At 38.5% G+C, this 15,638-nt stretch overlaps 1 protein-coding gene across 1 annotated transcript in view; it reads right to left on the reverse strand.

Annotated features, from left to right (window-relative positions):
• The window catches only part of spock1 (SPARC (osteonectin), cwcv and kazal like domains proteoglycan 1), a 334,100-nt gene that overhangs the window by 115,832 nt on the left and 202,630 nt on the right, over nucleotides 1–15,638 (reverse strand). The window contains exon 4 of the mRNA XM_056472464.1: nucleotides 14,711–14,782. Coding sequence (XP_056328439.1) covers nucleotides 14,711–14,782 — 72 coding nt within the window. The remainder of the gene's footprint in view (nucleotides 1–14,710; nucleotides 14,783–15,638) is intronic.

Consider the following 15,638-nt stretch of genomic DNA (forward strand, 5'->3'; position numbering starts at 1 on the left):
CATGTTGATGTGTTTTGCGCTGTGAGTTATGGGCTCCGATGTTAATTGCACTGAATCCCATTTAAATGTTTATGCAGTCAACAGAGAATCCCTCATATTTATAAGCCTAATACAATATTTGTCCCACTGTTTGGCTGGTAAATCTCAGTCCCGCTGTTTATGTATTTTCCAAATTGCTAGTTTAGCTATTATGCTTTGTGTGCTATTCAGAACTCTGCATTTTGCCGCTGCAGCTCGTGGTATTAAAATAAGCGTGAAATGCAGAGCACCCATGCAGAGGCATCATGGTATCGACATGTTAGCTTTACCATAAACATCTCTGATACTGCGATGCTTTCTCAGTCGGAGATGTGCTCAACCGGAAACATGATTCATACACAAGTAAACAACACATTTTCATCAAATTGAGCATTTTACATGATGCTTACTGCATACAGGCAAACAGAAGAGCGCTGAATATGAATGAAACGCAGTCACACAACGCTGAATACTGACTGTGTGTAGTATGCATCATCAATAAAGCTTGGAAATGCTATAGACATCAGTTTATTTCATTTAATATAAAACAAAGAAGTCTGTAGTATGTCCTTGTGTATGTGTGTGTGTGTATGTCTGTGTGTGTGTGTGTAGAACAGTGCACTGAGGGCGATTAGATACTCAGACAGGATGAGCAAGAGAGCCATAGAGAGGAGAAAAGAGACAGAGAGGAGAGGTTAGTGGAGGACAGTGTGTATGTGTGTGTGTGTGTGTGTGTGTGTGTGTGTGTGTGTGTTGCTGACAGAGCTCAAAGGGACTCCAAACACCACAGAAGACTCTGGAACGCCCTGAACTGCCCGAGAGACGTGGATTAGCTATTCGTGATTATCAGGCCTGTCACACTGCTGTCATTTCTTACTCTCTGCTATGAGACGCACACACACACACACATACACAGCAGGCCCAACCTTTTATCTAAACACAAGAAAACAAGCAGAGTTTCTTTCAACACACAGCGTTTAACATTCAGAGCAACAGCACACACACGAGTGGGATATTACTGATTTTAATTTCAATTACAGGGTCACTTAGGAGGGTTTTTGGTGCCATTTTGTTTCACCAGTGACAACAGCTTCAAACAATCTACAACACCAACAACTGATGAGTTAATTAAAGGAGGATACCAACTCTGACTCACTCAGTCTGTCAGTCACTCACTCACTCATTCACTCACTCACTTACCTATAGACTGACTCACTCAGTCACTCATTCATTTACCGGATTCAGTCAGCCACTCACTCATTCACTCACTCACTTACTCATTCACCTATACACTGACTCATGCACTCAATCATTTACTGACACACTCAGTCCCTCATTCCCTCAACTCACTTATTCACTCATTCGTTGACTCATGCACTCACTCACTCACTCACTCACTCACTCTCAATTCAGTTACTCACTTACTCACTCACTGGGTCACTTATTCAGTCACTGGGTCACTCATTCACTAAACTCAGTCACTAATTCACTGACTCACTCATTAATTCACTTACTGAGTCATTCAGTCAGTCAGTGACTCACTCACTCACTCATTCTGTCAGTCACTCACCTATTCACTGACTCACTCAATCACTCGCTCACTTACTCATCCACTCAGTCCCTCATTTACTCAACTCACTCACTCATTCAGTCAGTCACTCACCTATTCACTGACGCACTCATTCCCTCAACTCATTCATGCAGTCCCTCATTTACTTAACTCACTCACTGGATCCAGTCAGTCACTCAATCATTCACTCACTCACATATATACTGACTCACTCAGTCACTCACTCATTCACTGACTAACTCAGTCACTCACTCAACTCACTCATTCGCTGACTAATGCACTCACTCATTCCCTGGGTCACTTATTTAATCACTGACTCAGTCACTCATTTACTCAACTCAGTCAATCATTTACTGACTCACTCATTCATTCACTTACTGAGTCAGTGACTCACTTACTCACTCACTCATTCAGTCAGTCAATCACTCACCTATTCACTGACTCACTCAGTCCCTCATTTACTCAGCTCACTCACTCAGTCAGTCAGGCATTCTCCCATTCACTGACTCACTCATTCCCTTAACTCATTCACTGGATTCAATCAGTAACTCAGTCATTCACTCACTCACTTATTTACTTTGACTCACTTATTCACTTGCTAACTCATTTATTAACTTACTCAATTATTTTCTCACTCACTCAGTCACTGACTCACTCATTCACTCAACTCACTCATTTGACTCAGTCAGTCAATCAGTCATTCATTCACTCATTCGCTGACTCAGTCATTCACTCACCCACTAACTAATGTATTCAATCACTTTCTTACTCATTTGCTCACTCACTGACTCACTCAGTCATTCACCTCAGCCAGTCACTCAGTCACTCACTCATTCACTGACTGACTCATTTACTCGGTCACTCACTCATTCACAGACTAACTCTCTCATTTATTCACTCCCTTGCTTACTCATTTGCTCACTCACTCATTCACTGACTCAGTCACTTACCAACTATTTTATTTACTCACACTCTTACTCATTGTCTCACTCACTCAGTCACTCATTCAGTCACTCAGTTATTCACTCATTCACTGTCACTCACTCACTCATTCACTGACTAACTCACCCTTTTATTCATTCACTCACTCATTCACTGACTAACTCACTCATTTATTCACTCACTCGCTTACTCATTTGCTCACTCGCTGACTAACTCACTCATTCATTTATTCACTCATTCACTGTCACTCACTCACTCACTCACTCACTCACTCACTCACTCATTCACTGACTAACTCACCCATTTATTCACTCACTCACTCATTCACTGACTAACTCACTCATTTATTCACTCACTCGCTTACTCATTTGCTCACTCGCTGACTAAGTCACTCATTCATTTACTCACTCACTCACTCACTCACTGACTAACTCACCCATTTATTCACTCACTCACTCATTCACTGACTAACTCATTCATTTACTCACTCACTCGCTTGCTCATTTGCTCACTCACTGACTAACTCACTCATTTATTTACTCACTCACTCACACACTCACTCACTCAGTGGGAAGCCTGTGAGCCAGAAAATCAAGAAACCCCCCAAAAAACAGCAGCTTATCATGCGATCCCACATAGAAACATGACATATGTTTATGTTTTTGTTTATTTTTTATATATATTTATATATAATATTTTAATTTTTATTTTAACTATTTTATTTATTTATTTAAATTCATTAATTTAATTTTATTTATTCATTTTAATTGTTTTTTTTTAAATTTATTTTATTTTATGAAATTATATGATATATGAGTATAATAGGGTGACTGTGCTGTGAACAGTGCGAGGACAGTTAGAGAACCAGACCAAAAAAGTTTTGCACACCTTTGAGTACAATGTTTTTCTGAATCTTTTAGTCTCTTAATAATATACTTGGTAAAATAACAATAATAAAAAAACTGTCCTGCCTTTTCTTCACATAAAAATACAACTAATTACATAAGCTTGTAGCTTTTACGTGGGGAAACAAAAGTCCGCTGTTATCTTTTATTCGACATGTCTTTAGTGCTGTGTGTTGTTGTGGCTGTGAGGGCTCTGAGAGTCTCTGGTCTGTCAGAGGGCAGATTCACACAGCGACCGTCTCCGCAAAAGCCCATATTAGGGCCACTGCAGCTCTGTGTTCACTCTCTCCTTCTCCACAAGAGGAGGAATGGGGATCTTGTCTTTGTGATGAATTGCGTTGGGAATTACTGCGGTAAAAACACTCGTCTCTTTCATCCGCCATTCTCTCCTCTCGGCACGTCAGCTCTAATTGGGGCAGTGACGGAGGCGAGCTGCCGTCCGCGGCCCGCTTTTCCTCTCCAGCGTTTCATTGACAAAGGACATATCTGTAGCCGCAAGCCATCCTGGCTGAAAACGTGCCGTCTGTCCCCGAAGACTTTGATACCTGTCCTGCAGCCATATTGGCCCGATCGCGTCTGTACATCCCAGCTGGCTTTTACCACCAGCCGGCGGCCATTTTGGCTCAGACATGACGAAGTACTCCTGAAATGCTGGAAAAACAGCCCAGCGCTCATGTTGGCTCAGCTGGTGCCGTTCATTTGCAGAGGAGAGCAGATGAAACCATGTTGGCCCACGGCATTACAATTTGTCTCATTTTTGCTCTAAAAACAAACACTTACTCAGAGTTTCCCCTTCCTTGGGTCAGACGCTTCGCATATGTGTCTGTATGGTTTGGACTCGGTAATAATATCTGTTTGATTATATTGACAACATATTGCCACACTGCTAATACAACACCTTATTTTTCACTTCCACAGCCATATCACCCTGCACAGTGCTTAAATTGTAAATTGCGGGGTCCTGGAACAGATCAGGGTAATGAATCTGGCATGTCACCAGAGGAGGGATAGGTATCGAGGAAAAAGTGTAAAAGTGAAGAGCTGGGTGTGTGTGTGTGTGGGGGGGGATGTGGGGTGGGTTGGGGGGGAGTGAAAGTTGAGTGGTGTCGCGGACGAAAGTGAAGAGCAAGTGGGGTGTCGCGGACAAGGCCGGCGCGTCCATAGAGGCGCCCTAGGTGTAAGGGCCTCTAAATAGTAAATAGCGACACCCAAACCCCTACTGCCAAGCCCCCCCCCGGGTCCTCACTTTCATCCGAGACACTAAACAAACCCCCCGAAGTTTTCACTTCGCGATCCGATCACCACGTGATGAGGGTTTGTGAGTCGCGGAAGAAAGTGAAGAGCGAGGGGGGTGTCGCTGACGAAAGTGATGAGGGTTGGTAAGTCACGGAAGAAAGTGAAGAGCGGGGTGGGGCGGGGGTGCGTGTGAGGAGGGGGATCGGTAAAATGAAATGCCGGATAAGATTTCAGAGGTGCCCGATCTGGATCCGGCTTGTTCTAATACAAATTAAGCCCTAAACCTGCAGCCCAAGACTGGTTACTCACTTATGCTAAGCAGGGCTGAGCCTGGTCAGTACCTGGACGGAGAACACATGGGAAAACTAGGGTGCTGTTGGAAGTGGTGCGCCATTGTCCTGTGGTTGCCATTGCATCATCCAAGTGGATGCTGCACACTGGTGGTGGTGTGGAGAGATCCCCCGCCCTCATGATTGTGAAGCGCTTTGGGTGTATGACCATGCACAATAAATGCGCTATATGAATTCTCATTAAATTACATCAGAGTTTGAATTGTGTTAACTCAGATGTTTTATTAAATGAAGTGAAGTTTATTTATAACTAATTTGGAGATGATCACGTGCTTATGATTGCTTGCAGCCGGCCTCGCATTATTCAATTTATGATTCACCAATCAAACGACTCCTAAGCCACTATAAATACCCTAAGTTCCATATGACAGCCATCTTTACAAGATGAGTGGCACGGTGGCCCAGTGGTTAGCACTGTTGCCTCAAAGCAAGAACGTCACTGGTTCTAGTCCTTACCAAGCCAGCCGACGTTTCTGTGCGGAGTTTACACGTTCTCCCCATGCTCACGTGGGTTTCCCCTGGGTTCTCCGGTTTCTTCCCACCGTCCAAAAAACAAGCAACTTAAGTTAATTGACTAATCTATATCGGCACTATAGACATGCACCTAGTAAGTAGTTATATCTTAAGAGCAATCACTATCTGTTTATTAGCTACTACAGCAGGGGAGTTCTCGAGATCTACCTGAGCTCAAACTTCCCGTCTCGTCTTGCAAACAGGATGGAACTCCGAGCTTGAGGATCTTATGAGCTCAGGGCTCTCTCCCAGGACAGCATGCCAAACACGCTTTATAATCAATCATCAGCTAAGTGTGAACTCTTGAATGCATATTGAGATGTAAAGGCGCACCTATAGTACTATGGTCATATATCATGGTCCTGTGAAGTATCTGAATTCTGGAAAGGTATCTTTAGACCGTATTCTCAGGCTTTTGAAAATGATATTAACATTGATGTGGAGTTTGCATTATTTGGATGTTCAGACCAGGCTCTAAACATCAACAACTCTCCCTTATGTTTGGCATGGTGCTGGCCAGTGCTGGGGTAACGCATTATAAGTAATGTGAGTTACATAATAATTAGGGATGCAATGATTATAGATTTGGTTGTACGATTATAGTCTGAGGAATAATCAGGGTTTCATGGTTATCACGATTATTTTCCATTCATGCATTTCAAAACACTACTAGTTATATAAAATAAATAAAAATAATAAATAAATAAGAATAAGAATAAGAATAAATAAATAAATAAATAGTATTTGTCTAATGTAAAGCATCTAAGCATCATATTAGCTAAGTGTTTCCCTTTTAAAGAGAACAATTATAGTCAAATGCTGCACTTTTGATTAACTATATTATGAACTTATGAAATTTTTCATTTTGTTTTGTTTTTTTCTCTTTGAAATAGAAATGTGTATATTCCATACAAAGTACGATGTTGAACAATCAGTTCTTGTTACGTGACTCACGGCGCACTCGCTGCAATCTTCCAACTACCCAGCAGGCACACAACATCATAAGACATTATTACTGAGTTAGATTTAGGTCATGATGTCAGGTGACCAAAATTCAAAGTCTAGCCAGCGTCTAAGAGCAACGTTATTTTGATGTCCAATAACGATGTCAAATTACGTTGATATTTAGTTGATTTTAGGTTGTGTTGGAAAGTAACAAAAATCCAACGTCTGATAGATGCCATAGTGGTAATGTCCACACAACGTCAAGGGGTAACATAGTTAGATGTTGATATTTGGTTGATTTTAGGTTGGACGTTGGATATTGACATCAGCCTGACGTTGGGTTCTGATGTCAACCCGATTTTCATTTGCAAACAAAATTCACGTACGTTGTACATTGGGGTACAACGTCAATACTGTTAACATTCTGTGCGTGCAGGGTAGGTGCACCTGGAAAGCACAAGTTCACGTCACTCCCAATATGCATGCAAGAAAAGAAACAAACTTGCGCATGCAAAAGACGCGACATGTGAACGGCCCTTATTTAATAGCCTCAGCCATAGTTAATCCAGTGTGTGTGCTTGGGTGCTTGCCTCACTTTAAAGTAGCACAGAGTTGGCATAACTTTCTTTCATGGCAGCAGTTTTGTTCCGTGCAGAAACGTGGTGTTGAGAAGCCTTTATGATTAATTACTTTAATTAACTTTGACAAATTTAAGCATGGTTAATAGTAAAATCGGTTAACTGTTGCATCCCTATAACATTACTTTTCTAAGTAACGAGTGAAGTATCGCATTACTTTTTAAATTAAGTAATAATATTTGAGTTACTTTATAAAAATGTAATGCGTTTTTTTAGTTTAGTTAGCTTACTTTTAAAAATAATTACTGATTTAAAACGAGCATCCCGCACTCAGTGAGCGATTACAGGAATAGAGAGAAAGGAAAATGGCAGAGCTTTACATTTCTGTGATGGAATATTCTCATTATTTTGAACACATAGAAGAAAAGGTAAAGAAGATTATCTGAATGGACAGTGATTCTACTTTTTAATAAGACAAAGAGTACAAAAATAGCAAACGCATTTCTTTAAACTTTCATTAATCTGTATTTACGGCATGTAGAGCTTGGGTCAGGAAGTTCTCTGAAGATTACATTATCCTACATTAATTTTTACTGTTTTTCAAGGTAAATGAAGGTTATACAGCGTGTTATTAATTGCAGAGCTCCTCTATTTAATAAAAAAAAAGTTCTGAAGTTCTGAAAGAGATCAAACCTCAGCCAGGTCAGAAAAAGTAACGCAAAAGTAAATTAAAAGTAGCGTAACACATTCCTTACTATAAAATCTTCTCCTTACTATAAAATCTTAATCAAGTAATGTGACTGGGAGCCAGTGTAAAGACCTGAGGACAGGTGTGATGTGCTCTGATTTTCTGGTACTGGTCAGAATCAGGGCAGCAGTGTTCTGGATGAGCTGTCTGACTGTCTTTTAGGGAAGTCCAGAGAGGAGTCCAATACAGTAATCCACCCTGCTGCTGATAAAAGCATGCACTATATATGTATTATATTATAGTTTAATCCAAAGTACAACTTTACTTGGATTTTGATTTTATGTCAAACCAAAATAATTCAAGTAATTGATCATCTATAAAAATGATATTTTACCTTTGAGTCGATGTATTTTGTTTTCTTTGGGAAGAAAAAATATTTTGATTAATATTAAAAGAATTTTTTCATTTTTTAGCCAAATCATCATTTGAGGGTAATTTATACATTTAGCTGTAATAAAGTAGTGTTTAGGTTATTCCCAAGCAAGATTATACTTTGATCTGCGGTTAAAAATGTAGTTTTCTACTTTGTACTAAAGTAAATAATATTTTTATTTTGTGTGAAAGTAATTAATTGTCTTGACCACGATAAATATTTTTGATTTAAAGTCAATTATATTGTATAGTTTGAACTAAAGTTAAATTATACTATGAGAAAAACTACAAAATGTTTTTGCTGTAGGAAATTAGAGTATTTTTTAAGTTGGTTTAAAGTGTTGGTGTGGACGGAGGCTAAATATATTTGTTATTAGAAAATAATTATTAAACTGTTATGGTTTAATGTTTTAAAAAATCTCATCGCTTGGGAAGAATTTTTTCAATAATTTAAATTCTACAGTAGGGCTAATAATTTTGCCATCAACTGTATTATTACAAGTTCATTCATTTTCCTTTGGCATACTTCCTTATTTATCACAGGTGCTGGCCAAGACATGGATTTTGATGGAGTGGAAATAAATAAAGTAAAAACAGAGCTGAATAGAGACACTATTGTCTTTTTACAGCTGCTTTACAGCTAAATTATAATCAGCTTTATATTTGATATTCAATTAACTAAATTTGTTTGTTTCCTAAAAGGTAAATGAGCAGATTTGAAGGTATATCTGTGAGGTATAAAGCACTATAGAAGTGATGGTTGACTTCTGAAAGCTCTAGTGTTTGCTTTGCATGATAAGCAATAGGTTTGTAAGAGAATAATGCATTTGTCATTGAGTTTTTGCCAGTTGAGTGTGTTCATCAAAACCGATCTAAACAGGGCATTCAAATGCTGGTACTTTTGAGTTTTTACGGATGCTTGAGGACAAGAGTGAAGCCAAACCCTGCTTTGGACCAAACAATCAAGCAAGTAAAGTGTAAAATCTGTCGACAGGAGAGAATTTGTATGTGCTTGAACTAACAGAGCCCCTCCTGACTGTTAAAGCTGATGTGAAATCAAAATAGACCGTTTCCTTTCTAACACACGATCCTAATCTTATTGTGAACGCAAAATGAATGCTTGACTATAGGATCGTTCATCAGAATATGAATAACTTTCAGAATTCAGCAGCTATCAGACACTCTTCAGCACACAAACAGCTGCTCATGGAGAAAATTAGTTGCTGTCTTACATTTCACTAGGGCTGGATCACATTACTGCAGGAAAATAGGTTGTGAATCACGTTTGATTTTAAAGCTGCGGTCAGACTAGAGTTTGAACATGAGATGTGAGATGTTTAGACACACTGTAAAAAATTTGTAATCAATCCAGTCAATTTCTGTAATTTAACGTCTGTAATTGTATGGTAAATATCTGTAATTTAAAGGCTGCTTTTTTTCCGGCACCTCAGCCTTTTTTACAGTGCACTGATAAAGGTGACATGGTGGCTCAGTGGTTAGCATAAAAGTCACTGGTTCGAGTCCCAGCTGGGTCAGTTGGCATTTCTGTGTGGCGTTTGCATGTTCTCCCGTGTTGGTGTGGGTTTCCTCCGGGTGCTCTGGTTTCCCCCACTGTCCAAACACATGCGCTATAGGTGAATTGGATGAACTAAATTGGCTGTAGTGCATGAGTGTGTGTGAATGTGAGAGTGTATGTTTTTCCCAGTAATGGGTTGCGGCTGGAAGGGCATCCGCTGCGAAATACATATGAGGGAATAGTTGGCGGTTCATCCCATTGTGGCGACTCCTGATGAATAAAGGGACAAAGCTGAAGGAAAATGAATGAATGAATGAATGAATGAATGAATGAATGAATGAAGGAATGAATGAATGAGACACTGATAAAGCGAGCGATTGCTTCACATTTTTAATTTTTGTACAGAAAGGTTTTGATCTTCTATTGGTCTCACACAATCATGTGATGCGGTTTCGCAGATCAGAGTTCAACAAGCTTGGACTTTGGAACCAAAGTTCACCAAAGGTCTACCAAACTTAAAAAATTTCACAGACATTTGTTGCATTAGCTTGCATTTACAGTCTGCAGCATTCACGTAAGGCTATGGGGTGAAAAATGCAGTGTGACCATGCCTTAAGTCTTCAAAGCTACTGTATCATATTTAAATATCTAACGCTTGTATATGATTAACGTGAAAAAAAGTGTTCTCCACTACATGCCTGACTGTTTTAGCTAGCATCCATCTTCAGCTTGTGATTTATGCAATAGTATCTGGATGCAGCCTTTATGATGCAAGTTCAGACTGCATCAATCAGTGATGCAATGTCAGACACAATGCACTCAGTGGAGTGAGTGACATCACTGTGACGGTTAGGGGTGGGGTAAGGTGATGCCATTAAAAAGCATTGGATGCAGCTCAGATTGCACTGCACCAGGTCTGCATTCAGACCCTTCTTGATTTATGTCTTTTCACTCTGAAAGCTTGCCGATTTTTATAAAACTAAACAGAAAATTGAATATTCAAAAAGGCGGCAACACCAAAGCTTCAAAAGTGCAAATGTATTCAATTAAAAAAGTCTGACACAAGGCATGTAACGTTTCGAGCACACGGCTCTTCATCAGACAGTGTTCATCACAGTATTTTGCTCCTTTTTGTACACTTCCAGATCACAGTAAACGGTACAGAACTTTTATCATATTTTAAAATGTACTTTTCCACCCCAACATTTATGAAACCGGAATAAAATTTCAAATAAGTTATAAAACAATAATATAAAATAAAATTTAAAAAAACATTGAACTTTTATAATGCTAATATTAAAATGAAATAATAAAATACAATTATTAAAATTAATAAAATAATATAAAAATATATAAAAATAACATTAATTAAATAAAATAATTAACATAAAATAAACTTATTGTTGTTATAAAATAAAATAAAATACTGAACTTTTATAAAATAAAAATAATAAAATATTTTTTTAAAATTAATGAAATAAAATAAGCTATAAAATAAAAAAATATAAAAATAAAATAATCTGTAAAATAAAATAAAATAAAATACTGAACTTTTAAAAAATAAAAATATTAAAATAAAAACTTTAAAATTAATAGAATAAAATAAGTTAAAAAATAAAAAAATATAAAAATAAAATAAGCTGTAAAATAAAATGAAATAAAATACTGAACTTTTATAAAATAAAAATATTAAAATTAAAATATATTGAAATAAAAATAATAAAATAATTAACATAAAATAAACTAAGTTTTAAAATGAGTTATAAAATAAAACAAAATACTAAACTTTTATAAAATAAAAATATTAAAATAAAAAAATAATAATAAAATAAAATAAAATAAAATAAAATAAAATAAAATAAAATAAAATAAAATAAAATAAAATAAAATAAAATAAAATAAAATAAAATAAAACTTTTATGTTGCTGATATTTTGTGATATTTGATGATAAGGTAAACACAGACTGGGATTGATGCAAGCAAGTGGGCAACCTGAAAAAATGCAGGTTTTGTGTGATTCGAACATTTAGGAATGAAACTTAAGAGACAGTTGTTGATTCATTTTTCTGAAATGTAATAATTTAATTGTAATATTAGCAAACAGTTTTGGATTATTTGATGTTTTCCTATTCAAACCGAATGCCTGAGGATACCATTTAAAGACAGCCGCAGAGTGAATTGACTTGCACTTAAAGTCCCCATGAAATCAAAACTAACCATATTGGTTTTGTTAGCTTACATGGCTAGTTTAGTGGTGAATAAATCATCTGTGTGTGTCATTAAGAGAAAAAATAGTTTGCCCTTGTAATCTTTAATTGAAATCTGAAAATGCACTTCATGTTTGTTTTTTAGTTAAATGCTCGGATTACGGGATTATGAGGAATTGGGCGTGGCTAACATACTTAACCACGCCCCTCCAACTGCCAGTTCTGACGACAAGCAGAAATGGTGAGCAGGAGGAGTCTGACTCTCCCCAAACCCTTTACCAATCCATCCGAATGAAACGCCTACTTTACTACATCCAATCAGCTCGCAGTAGAAAAACAAGCCACGCCCACTGTTTTCTCCTTTAATATTCCGCTTCTCTATGAACTGCAGTGAACAGTCACACCTCCGGTTCATGCGGACTTTAATGAGACTTTGCTATTATTTCACATGGCAGACGTTACATGATTCAGACATTCTCTCTATGTGAGGTCTGGTCAGTAATGACTGAGGTGCTGCTGAAGGTGTGAGGAGGAACTCAAGGTCTGTTCACTCACTGACAGTCATTGGCCTCCCTGTGGTTTAATTAGCCGGAGCCGCGCTGGAGGACTCACAGATTCAGCCACTGCGCCTCAAACACTGCATGACATGCGCAGGCTGTCGGACGCTAGACATAGATGGGTCAGGAGAGTCCATTTTTATTCAGATCTCACTTATCCTCTCTCAGGAACGCAGGTCAAGTGTCTAATCACAGCGATGCGGAGGCACTTCAGGTGGGACTGTGACCTCTGACCCACAGGGGGGTTAAAGTTCACCTCCCTCACCTCTCCAGCACAGCGGACCAATTACTGTCACACTTCACTGTTGCTGTGGCAACCGGGAGAGAGCTTTAATTCATGCAGAAGACAAGAGAGAGAGACGGTAATGCACAAGGTCACAGGGTCAGAGGTCACAGCTATCATGCCGGGGCTCTTCTTGTGACTCGGTTTGTTAAAAAAAAATCTAATAAATGCACACACACACACATACACATATACACCCACCGGCCACTTTAATAGGTACACCTGTCCAACTGCTCGTTAACTCAAATTTCTAATCAGCCAATCACACGAAACACTGCGTGTAGGCATGTAGACATGGTCAAGACGATCTGCTGCAGTTCAAAGCGAGCATCAGAATGGGGAAGAAAGGTGATTTAAGTGACTTTGAACATGGCATGGTTGTTGGTGCCAGACGGGCTGGTCTGAGTATTTCAGAAACTGCTGATCTACTGGGATTTTCACGCACAACCATCATTAGGGTTTACAGAGAATGGTCAGAAAAAGAGAAAATATCCAGTGAGCGGCAGTTCTGTGGGCACAAATGTCGTGTTGATGCCAGAGGTCAGAGGAGAATGGCCAGACTGGTTCCAGCTGATAGATAGGCAACAGTAACTCAAATAACCACTCGCTACCACCAATGTCTGCAGAAGAGCATCTCTAAATGCACAACACATCCAACCTTGAGGCGGATGGGCTACAGCAGCAGAAGACCACACCGAGTGCCACTCCTGTCAGCTAAGAATAGGAAACTGAGGCTACAATTCACACAGGCTCACCAAAACTGGACAATAGAAGATTGGGCAAACGTTGCCTGGTCTGATCAGTCTCCATTTCTGCTGTGAAATTTGGACAGTAGGGTCAGAATTTGGCATCAACAACATGAAAGCATGGATCCATCCTGCCTTGCATCAATGGTACCAATGGCTGGTGGTGGTGGTGGTGGTGGCGTAATGGTGTGGGGGATATTTCCTTGGCACACTTTGGGTCTATTATTACCAATTGAGCATCGTGTCAATGCCACAGCCTACCTGAGTATTGTTGCTGACCATGTCCATCCCTTTATGACCACAGTGTACCCATCCTCTGATACCCATGACTTTCAGCAGGATAACGCTCCATGTCATAAAGCGTGAATCATCTCAGACTGGTTTATTAAACATGACAATGAGTTCACTGTACTCAAATGGCCTCCACAGTCACCAGAGCTCAATCCAATAGAGCACCTTTGGGATGTGGTGGAACGGGAGATTCACATCATGGATGTGCAGCCGACAAATCTGCAGCAACTGTGTGATGCTATCATGTCAATATGGAGCAAAATCTCTGAGGAATATTTCCAATAGCTTGTTGAATCTATGTCACAAATGATTAAGGCAGTTCTGAAGGCAAAAGGGGGTCCAACCCGGTACTAGTAAGGTGTACCTAATAAAGTGGCCGATAAGTGTATATATAATCACATGCATGCGCCTATTAAAAAATTAACACACCATTTGAAATTTTCTCTAGATTTAAAATTTATACTTCTTTTTAAATAATAAAACAGTTTCATTTTTCAAAGATGTTTTGTGTGGTTGTTTTTAGAAAAACACAATATGTTTTGAGAAATGTGTAATGAAATCAGTATTTGCTGGAAAAAAAACCTTTAAATTTTGTCTCTAAATGGAAATATTTGAGTTAAAATTTGATCTGAATGTTTAGAATAAAAGAAATAGTCATTTATGTTTCATGTACAAGCAATTTTTTTTATTTAAATTGACCATTGAATCCTAAAAAAGTAATAATTTTCACCAAAGTATATATTAAGTGACAAAAATGTCAATATTACTCTCAAAATTTAGTATAGTAGCTAATGTTTCTTAAGCATTATACACATCAGCCTATTAGAATGATTTCTGAAAGATCATGTGACACTTTGGTTTATAAATGGTCTGTGTATACTGAAAAACTGAAAAGACAGATAGATAATCATGAGGATGGATGGATTGACTCACCATCAGTGGTTCTGCTCTTGGTCTTTGAGTGTGATTTATGGTTCAGTTCGGATCGTTGGTTTGGTGCATTTTCTGTGGGAAACAAACATCACTGTCACATGGACAAAAACAGTCACAATACTCTTCTTCCTTTAGCAACAACATTTCACAACATTGTGTTTGCATGTCATTAAAATATGAAGACCGAAGTAGGGGCGAATACACGTTCTGTACACCAAGATCAAGACAAACATTTAATGTACACACACAACCTTTTTTTTCATTCATTCATTTATTTTCTTTCAGCATCTCTTATTTATCAGGGGTCACCACAGCAGAATGAACCGCCAACTATTCGAGCATAAGTTTTACGAAGCGGATGCCCTCCCAGCTGTAACAGTACTGGGAAACAGTCTTTTACGTGTTTTATGTCTTTCCCAACATAGCTCTATGGCAGGGATGGGCAAACTCGATTCCGGAGGGCTGGTGTCTCTGCATAGTTTTGCTCCAACCCTAATCAAACACACCTGCTTGTAGCTTTCTAGTGATCTTAAAGACACTAATTAGGGTGGTCAGGTGTGTTTGAATAGTGTTGGAGCAAAACTCTGCAGGGGCACCGGCCCTCGAGGATCAAGTTTGCCCATGCCTGCTCTATGGCTTGTTATTTTTACCAAATCCATAGTACCAACAAACCTATTGAAACAAACGGCGTTGCATACATGGGTTTGAAATCAAAGTTTCTCCTTAATCTGATGTATGGGCTTTAATGAACCATGCACTTCAGCAAAATAAGTAAGCTAACATACATATACAGTATGTCATATACAGTCATATACAGTATGTTTCATTCCATATATATACAAATTTCATTATGTGTTTTTGAGATTAAAAGTTTTTAAATGTTGTTTGAAGAATGCTTGGTGTATGTGCAGACATGCTCTAAGTGCAA

This window comes from Danio aesculapii, chromosome 14 (genome assembly GCF_903798145.1).
Source record: "Danio aesculapii chromosome 14, fDanAes4.1, whole genome shotgun sequence".
NCBI lineage: Eukaryota > Metazoa > Chordata > Actinopteri > Cypriniformes > Danionidae > Danio > Danio aesculapii.